This window comes from Hoplias malabaricus, chromosome 3, assembly GCF_029633855.1.
Source record: "Hoplias malabaricus isolate fHopMal1 chromosome 3, fHopMal1.hap1, whole genome shotgun sequence".
NCBI lineage: Eukaryota > Metazoa > Chordata > Actinopteri > Characiformes > Erythrinidae > Hoplias > Hoplias malabaricus.
In genome coordinates this window covers 3,007,687-3,021,141 of record NC_089802.1, presented here as the reverse complement: position 1 = coordinate 3,021,141, position 13,455 = coordinate 3,007,687, and the positions used below count along the sequence as shown (strand labels likewise).

At 38.2% G+C, this 13,455-nt stretch overlaps 1 protein-coding gene across 1 annotated transcript in view; it reads left to right on the top strand.

Moving 5' to 3' along the window:
- Positions 1-425: 425 nt before the first annotated feature.
- The window catches only part of LOC136690864 (Fc receptor-like protein 5), a 52,328-nt gene continuing 39,298 nt past the window's right edge, over positions 426-13,455 (top strand). Inside the window, exons 1-7 of the mRNA XM_066662919.1 lie at positions 426-616; positions 2,679-2,733; positions 5,369-5,453; positions 7,650-7,850; positions 9,091-9,345; positions 9,435-9,701; positions 11,567-11,836. Coding sequence (XP_066519016.1) covers positions 426-616; positions 2,679-2,733; positions 5,369-5,453; positions 7,650-7,850; positions 9,091-9,345; positions 9,435-9,701; positions 11,567-11,836 — 1,324 coding nt within the window. The remainder of the gene's footprint in view (positions 617-2,678; positions 2,734-5,368; positions 5,454-7,649; positions 7,851-9,090; positions 9,346-9,434; positions 9,702-11,566; positions 11,837-13,455) is intronic.

Sequence of the window (13,455 nt, the reverse complement as noted above, 5' to 3'; positions counted from 1 at the left end):
AGAATGGTTGTGCATCTAAAGTGTTTCACAGATGTTTAAGCAGTTGCTACCCTTCTGCTGTGCTGCACAGGGTGGTCCCGATGGTGTTGCTTTGGTATTCTTGACAGTTGATTAAGAATTAATGATGGTAACCCAGGTGGTTGCTATGTTGTCTGAGATGGTTGCTGTGGTGATTTCTGCCCCAAGTGAAGGAGTTCAATATCTCATGTTCTTGTTCACGAGTGATGGGAAGAGGGATAGTGACTGTAGGTTAGGTGAAGCGTCTGCAGTAATGCAGTCACTATATAGCACCGTTATGGTGAAGAGAGCTAAGCCATACAGCAAAGCTCTCAATTTACCAGTCAGTCTACGTCCCCACTCTCACCTATGGTCATGAGCTCTGAGTAATGACCGAAAGAACAAGATCGCGGATACAAGCGGCCAAAATGAGCTTTCTCCGACGGGTTGCTGGATGTACTCTCTGTGATCCGGTGAGGAGCTCAGTGACTAGGGAGGAGCTCGGAGTAGAGTCGCTGCTCCTTCGCATTGAGAGGAGTCATTTGAGGTGGTTCGGGCATCTGATCACTATGCCTCCTGGAGGTATACCAGGCACGTCCAACTGGAAGGAGGCCCCAAGGTAGACCCAGGACACGCTGTAGGGATTATATCTCCCAGCTGGCCTGGGATTGCCTTGGGAGGAATTGTTGGATGTTGCGAGGGACAGAGACCTCTGGGCTTCTTTGCTCGCCCTGTTGCCACTGCGACCCTGAAATGGAAAAGCTGAGAGAAGATGATGATGAAAAAATGAATATGAACAAATATACATTAAAATAATGATCTTTTTAAACTCCTGCTTATGGCTAATTATGTAGATTTTAGCTAGAACTGGAAGTTTCTAACGCTAATAGCTCTATATATTTCGAAATGGAGGAAATTATTCTGCTGGTAGATTAAAGATAAACATACTTGACCCATTTCACGAATTAATTAGAAATATGGTCAAGGACTGGGAAAATCTGCAGAGATTTCTCTGCACATTAAGGACATAGGTGTATGGAGAGGGTGTTCTAAGGCTAATATAAGTAGTGCTAATTTTGCGAAACAGTTGTTGTTTACAGGAAAGTCAATACTCTGACACTATCTGACACTTCCTCCTAGAATAGAGGATTGAATAGACCAGATAAGCACTGTGAAATCAGTTCTGATCCTAGATTTACTAAAGGGTTGTTGGTGAGTCGTTCTTACAGAACGTCCTGATTCATTTCTACAAAAGTAACTTATGGCTTTTGGTTTGAGAAATGATCCCGCAATGTTTCAGCGTCTGATGTATAACTATCCACCATGTCAGTGTTTGGTCTATTTAAACACACAGGATGGTCATCTTTATACCTTGGAGGTGGTGTTCTCATGTTTTCAGAAAGCTTGTCTTACCCTGTCACTTATCAATGTTAACAGCTTGGTCAGGGGATCGTTCGTCTTGTAGATGCAGACGTCCCACCTGTTTTTTTTTTTTTTTTTCCTGCCCTTAGGACTTTAAGAGAACTTCAGCATTTCCTCGGTACGAAAGGTTATTAAAGGAGTCATGGTGTACGCCCTCTTACAAAGTTGTGCTTCTGTACCTTTAACGTGGTCAGTTCTGTTATTCTTATTCATGTATTACATTATAATTAAACTGACTTAGTGGGGTTTTGTTAAGGAGCTTGAAGTGGCTCAGATCCATGTGGAAATCATTTGCTGAGGTGTCTCTGTTAATTTTGTTTTTAAGTATGGATTACCATCTCTCTCTCTCGCTCTCTCTCTCTCTCTCTCTCTAAGATGTTTACTTTGAGTATATTAAGACAGGAACTGCTGAGTGTGTAACGCATTTAGTTTGTCTGTCTTTACTGTGACGGCATGGAGCTCCGTCCTCTCTCTGTGACTTTCTGTGAGTAGTAAAAGGTTTCTTTAATATATTCACTATTGTCATTAGTGTGACTGTTGTTGTATGAAGTGGCTGATTAAGTGACATCTTTAGTCTGAACTTAAATTCAGAGTTTGGGGCCTGAAATTTACATCAGAATTTCATGATGTCCATTTTACTCGTGTTGTACAGTGTTCAACAACAAAGAGGTTTAGGGCACACTGCATTTTGTCCATGTTCTACTGTGTCTAGTTTACAATGAATGTATTTTCTGAAGTGCAGTAGTGAATACATAAGGAAACTTACAGGTTAAAATTTGCAAGAGGACATGTGCAGTGTCTATAAATCATATCGACCCCTTGGTTGTTTTCCACTTTGAATGCATTTATAAATGGTTTCCAGGAAAAAACAAAAACTCTTTGATTTAAAAATAATAATTAAAAACATCTACAACAGCAGCCGGTAGTGTCACAGTCACACAGCTCCAGGGGCCTGGAGGTTGTGGGTTCGATTCCCACAACCTGTGTGGTGTGTTCTCCCTGTGTCTACATGGGTTTCCTCCGGGTGACTGTCTGTGAGGAGTGTGGTGTGTTCTCTCTGTGTCTGCGTAGGTTTCCTACGGGTGACTGTCTGTGAGGAGTGTGGTGTGTTCTCCCCGTGTCCGCGTGGGTTTCCTCCAGGTGACTGTCTGTGAGGAGCTTGTGTGTTCAGCTGAGGGTGACTGTGGGACCGGAAGCTGTTCTGCAGAGCGCTGTATGTGTGTGTATAATAATTTCTGATGTGTATTAAATCTAAAAAGCTGTGAAACCACAGGAAGTGTGGCCAGAGCAGGGAGAGGATACACTGAGGCGGAGGTGAGATTGCAGAAGGAGCAGATAGTAGGGCTGTAAAATATGTGTTAATTCTGTAGTCTAAATGTGTGTATCCAGGGTGTAAACACCTGGAATAACCACATTTTGTTCAATCACTGATCCAAAGTTCTGTTTACAGAAAATATAATGCATGCACAAAGTTGTATGCCATTGGCCAGCCTCTGTGCCACTTGTATTTTCAGAAAGTTTGATTCACTAAAAATCTGATGCAGTGAATTAAAGATTAAATACATCTGTATTAATCTTAATAACAGTAATAACAGTAATAACAGTAGCAGAACTACTCTCTATTTGAATAAAAAAAAAACTGACTTTGAAAAATGTAATGTATTTGGCAGAGGGTTTGTAGTTAGTCAGTGGGTGGGTGACACAGCAATGCTCTTAAGTAGCAGTCTCCAAGTTCCAAAAGTGATAAAATTAATAAAACCTTTCTCCAAAACCTCTGGTTTAGACTAAATCTTAAAAATATGTGAACATTCATAATTGTCTTTTAACAGAATTTAAGCTCCAGTTCCATTCACTATAAAATACATTATTATTATTATTATTATTATACATTTTCAGTATTCAAAAAAACAAAAACAAGAAAAATCTGTAGAGTCCTTAACTATCTTCAGAAATTTGAACAGTTGTTATTCTCAGGTAAGGCCCAGGCTCCAGAGGGACACGTAATTCTTCTGGAAAGTATTTCAAGTCATGTTTACCAGCGTAAGCTATGGCTTTTCTGACTCAGGGCTGTTAAAGGTGAGAGGAAAGACGAAGAAAACTCATTTATTTTAAAAAGGCTGATATAGTGAAGGACCTTGAAGATGAGCACTTAACGTCATTTATTTTGACAGTGTTAACAGAATACTAAATAATATTAATGATAAATAAAGAATACTAAAGATTAATTTGTTAAAATGTTTTGTTACAAAATTGGACATTTTGAATTGAGGAAAATTGTTTTTTTTTCTAAAATAAAATGTGAAAAAAGTTGGTGTAACTGATTTTATGTTAAAATATGATTTCGTTTTTGAAAAAATTACGCATTGGATTTTCTTCGTTACACTTGAATGTGGTGGACAACGATGTACAGATACAATTTGACACCTCGTTACATTCAGTTTGGAACAATACAACTCACTGAATCTCTATGAGATTTGAAAAAGGAGCGTGGTCAGTACATTTTTAAAATTGTTAGATCTCATAAAGAATTTTGCAATGACTTTAATTATGAGACGAGGTTTTTCCCCCAGTCGTCCGCAGCCTGTGACACATGGTAATTATAAAAAAAAAGTTTCTTAGGAGCTGTTTCAATTATAAACTGTACCCAGAATCATGTTTCAGAAGCGCAACACTTCTCTTCCTCTCCACGGCTGATGAGTTAACGTCGAGCTGTACTCAATATGAGTAATTCGTATAACTCATAATATAATGTCTAAAGATATTTTTTATAAAAAAAACATTAATTAATTATTTTGAATGAATAAATGTTTGTAAATACTCTGAAACACTACGGGAATATTTACATTATGATTAAAAATCTGAATTTGTAATATTATATGAGTTATACGAGTTTGGAGTGGGAATTCAGGTGGATACATTTTAAAAAGCTTAAATGTTTACTTCCAGCTCCACTCCACATCAAACAAGCAAAAGAAGAGCATCATTTCAAACTGGTTTTAATATATTTTAAAGTAAAATGTTTAGTTTCGGTCAATTTATCACTCAAATTACAACATTTTGTCAATAATGGATTTATATATATATCACAATATAACTCACACTGTAAAAAATGTCTGTGAATTTTACGGTGGAAAACTGTAAAACCATGACAGTAAATGACTGTAAATCTCTAAAAAGATTGAAAACAGTTTCTGTAAAACTGTTTTTTTACATCTCTTTACTGTAAAATATACATTATTTCACTGTTAAACACACAAACCATTAGGGGGCGGTACAAGTGTCCAAGGACTGGGAGGAGCTGAGACTCAATAGGGAGCTCCCAGCATGCTTTGCTTCTCCATATTTTCTGTGATTTTCAGAGTTTCTTTGTTTTTTTCTGTCTTTGAGACGTACTGATATTGGGCTGCAGTGGGGTGATCACTGTGTGTGTTTGTGTTTCTGTGGATATTATGTCGAGACGTGTGTTGGTCAGGAAAGATCACCATCAGCCTGTGTTCCGCGTGTGGCGCCCAGATACCGAACATTTCTATAGTCCTTTTAGCAACATCTCCTTTTAAGGGCTGAATATAGGATGCAGTTTGGCTGTATCTAAATACGGCTATATCTCAGTCTCCTTTCTCTAACTTGTCACGCAATTTACGCGTTAAATTTACTTTAATTTTTATGTAAATAACATGTTTTTTACAGTGTATATCTGTTTTTTTTTAACAGAAATGTAAACAAAACGGTCCTTAAATGTAAAATTTATGATTTGCCAAAAACGTGACGTGTATTTTACGGTACACACAGCTGCCAGTATTTTACCGTAAATTTTACAAATTGTTTTTACAGTGCACATGTAACACCAGTGACTGAAGAAATAATTTGACTCAATATACAGCAGTATATTCATAAAAATAAGGCACAACATGAGAAAATACCTCATGTTAACTATATCATTTCTGTACAGATCACATCTTGTATATTGTGTGGAGGGCTGGAGGATGCTGTGAAGGCTCTGCAGGGACTGACTCCTGCAGTACAACACTGTAATGGTCAGTTTTGCTAGAGACAGGACTGAGTTTAGGATGACCATGGGAACACAGGATGTTATGCAGAGAGCTGTATGTGCGTGTGAAGGAATATCTGAATCTTACTCATTATAAAACCACAGGAAGTGCAGCCTAAGTGGGGACAGAAAACTGAGGCAGAGGTGAGACTGCAGATGGAACAGATAGTAAAGGGCTGTAAAGTATGTTTCATTCTCTATACTGAGTGTAAATATCTTATAAAAATAACCACAATGTGGGAAATGTTTAGAGTTTAAAGACATTAAACACTGTGAGGTCAGTGAAATAGACACCTAATCGATGCCTAGTTATGTGATGTGTAGATAAAAAAGGGGGATATCGGACAAGAAACGGTTAGTAAAGCAAAGTGTGAACCACAAAGAGAGTTAGCGAATCATGAGTTAGGTTGGGTTTTATATTATATAGTATAGGTTTATCTCAATTTATGTTTGAAGAAGCATGTCCATCTATCACCCATGCACCTCTCTCTCTCTCTCTCTAAGTGTAAAGTATAAGAACAAAGTATAAGAATCCTGGGTTAGAATGTGTTCTCCCTGTGTCTGCGTGGGTTTCCTCCGGGTGACTGTCTGTGAGGAGTGTGGTGTGTTCTCTCTGTGTCTGCGTGGGTTTCCTCCGGGTGACTGTCTGTGAGGAGTGTGGTGTGTTCTCCCTGTGTCTGCGTGGGTTTCCTCCGGGTGACTGTCTGTGAGGAGTGTGGTGTGTTCTCCCTGTGTCTGCGTGGGTTTCCTCCGGGTGACTGTCTGTGAGGAGTGTGGTGTGTTCTCTCTGTGTCTGCGTGGGTTTCCTCCGGGTGACTGTCTGTGAGGAGTGTGGTGTGTTCTCCCTGTGTCTGCGTGGGTTTCCTCCGGGTGACTGTCTGTGAGGAGTGTGGTGTGTTCTCTCTGTGTCTGCGTGGGTTTCCTCCGGGTGACTGTCTGTGAGGAGTGTGGTGTGTTCTCTCTGTGTCTGCGTGTGTTTCCTCCGGGTTATGCATTGTGTTGTAGTGCCGACCCCAAAGCCTGTATAAATAGGTAGGGCTTTATCAGGAAGGGCATCCAGTGTAAAACTGTGCCAAATCTATAATGCAGATCGCTGGATCTGTTGTGGTGGCCGAAGCAGCCGAGGAAGAAGTGGTGATAATGTTACAGACGTCAAAAAGTTGTTTTCCTAATTTTTCAAACATTTAAATGTAATTTTAAACACATACTAGGAAAATATAATAATGTGCTAATAAAGAAAACGTGATTGGTAAATTGCCTGTGATCTACATTAATTTGAAAGCAATAATCAGCACGTAATTTGGTGTTTTACCTTGTAATGAATTAGTGTGAACGTAAAGCTGAATTTGTTGGATTGCTGCATTCGTTCTGAGCTCCATCAGTAAAAAGTGCTGCAGAAGACTGTGATGGATTTGTTCTGTTCTTGGGGAGAATACTGTCTAGTAAAGCATTTGCCATTTTTAAACGTGTTATTTTTGTTTTTCATAACAATATAAAGACGTTTTAGAGGCTGATAAAGCATCTCGGATGAATTTTTGTCTCATTCTCCCTTCCAATATATCTTAATGTGCAGTAATCTACAGTTTAATTGTGATAGTGAGAGTTGATAGTGAAAGGTGGTGATGGTGAGTAGTGTACTTTGTAAATGTATTTTGTATAAACTGTGTTTACTACATTCTAATCTGAACTGACCTGATTCTCCAGCTCCAGCGGTTCACAACTCTTTCAGACCTCTTCATTTTACCTGTGTTACCTGACAATATCATATTAATGCACACTATCCTCTGTTCTGTCTGCTTTAGTGCTGATTACACTCCTCCACTGTGGACAAGCTCAAGGTGAAATATTTTATTATAATTTTTGTATATTTATTATGTGATTTTAAGGTGATGGAGCTAATTCTTACATTCCTTCTCTATCTACAATTTTATGTACATTTTGGACACACCCACTTTTCCTTCGTATAATGTTGTGTATAATTTCTATTTATTTATTTTTAGTTATTTATATATAGTTTAAAATACTGAGGAAAACTATGCTTTACTTTTTTACCAATATTTTAAACAGTAATTATTCTAAATGTCCAGAAGAATTTGATGAAGTGCGCTCACACTTTAACACACAGCTGTAAAGTGTAAAGAGAAAAGCAGCAGAACTGATTTCTTCATTTTTATATCAACAGAAAATCCCAAACGGAGAGTGAAGCGTCAGAGCCCACTCTTTACTGAAGACAATTTAAACTATGACACACCAGAGAGTACTGAAGCAGAGGACTCTCAGTTTAAACCTCCTCCGATTCCTGAATATACTTACACCAGCAGGGGCAGAGCAAAAAGGTCAGCAGTGTTACAGTGTGGTGGCATCCTCAGTGGGCCTGGGAGAGGTATGTGATTTTTTTTTCCAGAAATGGCCCGAGCTATTAACCATAGAGAAAAAATATAATTCACTTTTAAAGAATGTACTGTACCGTGTAAAGGTTTGAGGCACCAGAGACTATGAGATTTAAAAAGTTATTTATCAGAGCAGTAAGTGTTTATTTGTTAAAAAACTATCAAAAAACATACAACCCCCAACATTAGAATGAACCCAATCGGTGAATAAATAATTATTTTAAATAATGTGTGCTGTGGATTCAACAAATCAAGGAGAATCTGAACAGGGAGGGTGCATGCGCTGCTCTGCACTGAGTCACACACAGACTTTAGCGGGAGAGCAGCAGGACAGAAAAAAAGCTTGAGTATCGATCTTTTTACACAAGTATTTTTCTATACCAGTGCCAGAGTTGGTATCGATTTTATCAATATTTTGATCGATCCGCCCACCTCTATCACCTACTGCTTTATAGAAAAAACATTATTTTATAGGTATTGTTACACGTATATAGCACCTTTCTAGACACCCAAGAACGCTTTACAATCCACACACTGCTCAGAACACTCCATCCACACACACTGGTGAGAAGCAGCAGCCAAACGTGCACAGCGTACTCTCGACCAGGAACGACCGTCCACCTGGAGGACTGCTTTGGGCACTAGGGGCTCACCCAGGACAGAGCGCCAATCCATATCTGGGCACACACACATTCACTCACACACCAGGACAGATATTAGACAGAAGCCAATTCACCTACCCTCCATGTTTTTGGACTGTGGGAAGAAACCGGAGCCCCCGGAGGAAGCCCACACAGACACAGGGAGAACATGGAAACTCCACCCAGATGGGACTTGAACCCAAGATCCCTGCGCTGGTAGGCGAATGTGCTCACCACTAAGCCACCGTGCCTCCATTCACTTATCGCTTTATACAAGCCCCACGCTCACTGAGAAAACATTAGTTTAAATATAGATCATTATCTTAGGGACCTAAGACTTCTGCACAGCACTGTATTGCTACAAGAAACACAGCACAGAATTACGGAATTTGTAATTTTATTCTACATTAATGTAAAATAATTTTAAGTAATTTTTGAGTATTTCTATTAGTCCATTATTCAATAGACCTTTTGTCAAAACATAGGCGCCGCTGGTATTTCAGTGTTTGTTTAAAAATGAATAAAGATAACACTGGAGATACCAAGTTATGAATGTGATGGTGTTTCACTAAGATTTGTCATCTTTGAACAGAGAAGCCTACAGTGAAAGTGCAGCCAGCGGAGAGTGTGTTCATCGGAGAGAGGGTCACTCTGACGTGTGAAACAGGAGGTGGAGATTATTGGAAGTATGAGTGGTATAAAAACACACAGTCTCTCTGGGGTTCTGAAAGGAAGGAATACACAATCGAAAATGTTGGTCAGTCTGATGCAGGTGTTTATACCTGTGAAGGAACATCAGGCCGAACACCGACACACACCAGTGACGCTGTTACTCTCACTGTATCAGGTGAGTGTGGGGTCTCTCTCACATTATTTCTATAATTAACATTTAATCATTTGCAGGAGCCATTTCAGAGTGTTTGTATCTTCCTGCAGAGAGACAGAAGCCTACAGTGAAAGTGCAGCCAGCGGAGAGTGTGTTCATCGGAGAGAGGGTCACTCTGACGTGTGAAACAGGAGGTGGATACGACTGGAATTATGAGTGGTATAAAAACACACAGTCTCTCAGGGGTTCTGAAAGGAAGGATTATATAATCTCTAACGTTGGTCAGTCTGACGCAGGTGTTTACACCTGTAAAGGAACACAGTCATCAGGCCGAATATACACACACACCAGTGACACTGTTACTCTCACTGTATCAGGTGAGTGTGGGGTCTTTCTGTCTTTATTTCCAAACTTAAAAGCTAAATGTGTTGAGGTTACTGCTTTAAAATTATCATTCTGTTTCTGAAGAGATAAAGTCTGAATTTTCCTTTCCTCTGCATTTAAATATGGGTCAATCCTGAACGTAATGAACCTCAAAATGGAGTAAGCACTAATATTTAGTTAAACCATTTCAGAACTAAATATTTCCAAACACAAAATCTTTTAATTCCCTCATAAAAGTGTGTCTGCAGTTTTGGAATTTCACTGTGGGTATAAATAAAAGTCTGGATGCTCACTCTGTCATTGATTTGACTGATTCATCCAAACAAAACATATTTTTCTGTTGCTTCATTTATTTTAAAAATGGATGAAGGCTGTGACAGTTTATCATCTGTTTAATATGAGATGTTGTTTGTGGACAACCTAACCTTGGATTTATACCAGGATCCCTCCATGTTCACAAACACCATGCACTAATATGTTTATGATCCAGAAACACACACTGAAACTCCTCTTACAAAAGCTTAAAGGCAATGTTCACGATTATCAACATTATACAAAAACAATTTTAAAAAATTCAGAAGATGCTTCATCACCACATGCTGCCCTCTAGTCGGTTTTAAGCGAGAAACCAGTCTAATGTGTTTACAAAGCCCTGGTGCCTGTAAACAAGTGATAAACTGAGTGGCTTGGTCAGATATGCTAGGTTTCTTCTTTGTCTGCTCACAGCAGGAAAAAGGCAGAGCCGTCCCAATGTTGAAAATCATGAAAACAGATTAAGATATTGCTTTACTCCTGCTCCATACATGGGCGAAATGTTTTATTGTTTCAAATTATTTAGGTATGAACTGACTCTAAATTCAGGAGAGCGCTAACTGCATGAAAGTAAACACAGAGTGAAAGTGCTACAAAACTAAACAGCTCGAGTTACACATGCGTTTCTGTGGGAATTTACTGGAGACACAGTGACTCTGAGCTGTGAGACACCACAGTTAATCAGAGCAAAGTTCCTCTGGATGAAAGACCCTCAGCTTTTAAAACCTTGCTGCCAAAACAAAACCCTGCACTTCCATAAAAGTAAATGGAGAGTAAAAATATGTACGTAACTTTGGGTATAAATTAATGTAACAATTTTAGGTCTTTTTTTTAATCACTTCTGTTGTTTAGTTCACTTTTGTTCGAGCATTAAGTGCAGCTGGTATTTCGAGTTTTTTGTAAAAATAAATAAGTAAATAAATAAATAAAATGGGGGGGGGGGGTTAAGATAGAAGGTTTTGTTCTCAATATGTCAATATACAAATCTAAAATATATGTCATCCTCAGAGAGACAGAAGCCTACAGTGAAAGTGCAGCCAGCGGAGAGTGTGTTCATCGGAGAGAGGGTGACTCTGACGTGTGAAACAGGAGGTGGAGATTATTGGAATTATGAGTGGTATAAAAACACACAGTCTCTCAAGGGTTCTGTAAGGAAGGATTATATAATCCCTAAAGTTGGTCAGTCTGACACAGGTGTTTATACCTGTAAAGGAACACAGTCATCAGGCCGAATATACACACACACCAGTGACACTCTTACTCTGACTGTATCAGGTGAGTGTGGGGTCTCTCTTATATTATTTCTATCATGATGTTAAATTCCAGCGGTGTATTATAAATCTATTGCAATTCTTTATGAAATCTTTATGTAGTGTTTATCTAAGGTGTACAGCTAAGTTGTATTTGATGACAATTTTTCAGTTTTAAAATGTAAATAAAATGTAATAATACAGAAAATAATTATTGAGCCAAAAAAAATGAAAGGCAGTGCTATAGGAGTGTGTGGTACTTCTGGGAGACACTTTACTTTGTTCTTCATCAACAGATAAACCTCGTCCTACACTCACTTCAAGCCTTAAAGTAGCCGTACTGACAGGAAACACAGTGACTCTGTACTGCAGTCTGGGTCCGTCTGCTGGATGGACGTTCTACTGGTCCAAACACACACAGAACCCTGAGAACAACAGCCACACCTACAACTACACCATCAGGTCAGTTAGGCGCTCTGATGGAGGTCGGTACTGGTGCAGAGCTGGCAGAGGAGACCCAGTCTACTACACACACTACAGTGATGCACTCTGGGTAAACGTCACAGGTGAGTGAGAAATTCATTAAGGGAAAAAGTGCTCTTAGGGCACAGTGAGTTACTGCTGGAACTAACCACACTCTCCTCTGCTTCTTGCTCCTATCTACAGCCAAAAACATGTTCTAATGGTCCACAGCCACCAAACTCACTTCCCTTCTCCCCCACTTTCACTTTGGGGACTTATAACAATGATTAATTCTTAAAATGATCTTCTGACATTTTGTGTCATTTTACATAATTAAACGGATAATATGGCAGGGTGTTTTACTTTAAAACTGTAATATATATATATATATAATTCATACCATATAATAAATATTACATTTTTTTTTACTTTTTTATAAAATATGGCAGAGAAATTTGCACCATAACCATTTCATTATGCGTTTTAGAGTGATTATCGCTGTATTACTGTATAGCCCTATTTAACATAAAACTATGCAATACACCAATACCAAAACCAATACAATACTTTATTAAGAATGAGTTGGAATATGCTCATAATTCAATTATTTAAGATTTACCTTTTTTTAGCCTGCATTTTCTTTATAAAATTATAAATCATTATGAAAATATTGAATATATAAACTTCAAATATTAAACACTTAACTAATAACACGGATTTATTAACACATTCACTTTTGAGTTGCTGTTGATGTTATTTATCTCTGTATCCACCTCCGCCATTAACTCGACTCTGCTGAAACACTGGAGAATCTAAAATGGCGGCGATCATCGTTCATACAAGTCACTCAAATCACATTTTAATTAACATTATTAAGTTCGATTAAACAATTTTCACACATAGAAGTAAATACTTATATAATTGCCTGTCTCTACGATTACTTTTCCAAAGGTATTTAAACACTATTTTACTGGCTTTATATCTAAATAGAGAATACAAATATCACAGTAAACACAAGCTGTGTTTCCCCCTATATGGCTTTATGAAGCACATAACCCGTTGTCGCCCTCTACTGGCTGAGACGATTTTTAAAAAAATGCTCACTCTTGGATTTAAAATACCCCTGCTGGAAAAACCAGCTAATACCAGCTTAAGCTGTGTTTTGGAACCTGGTAGCTGGTGTATAGCTGGTCAGACCATCTAAAACCACCTTGCAGCTGGTTACTACCTGGTAACTGGTGTATTATAGATAGACAAATCAGCTCATTAATGTTGGGAGGAGGTATATATTAAAATGCTAAAAATTAGAGTGCTCCAGAACCCAGACTTAAACATAGGCGTGAACACATTTGTCCTGGCATGAACTAATATTAATAAACTAATAACAACATAGTGCTTGCATTGCACTTCTTATAAAATTCTAAGTCAATATAAAACCGCACAAAGACATTTTTAAAAACACTAATCAATGTTTAATTTATTTAATTATAGGACAATTTAAAGACATTAAAAATTTAGTTAACTATTAAATGTAATCACTGTAAAAACAACCTTTAACAAAACAAAACAAACACATCAAGATTAATCTTTCAGTTTAACTTATGATAAATATTCAGGTCTTATGCAAACCTTTGAACACCCACATACATGATTTTCTAAGTGAAGTTAGTGAAGTACTTACTTTTCAGAGCTCTAAGCTTGTGAGGTGTTGGAGGGGGCCTTG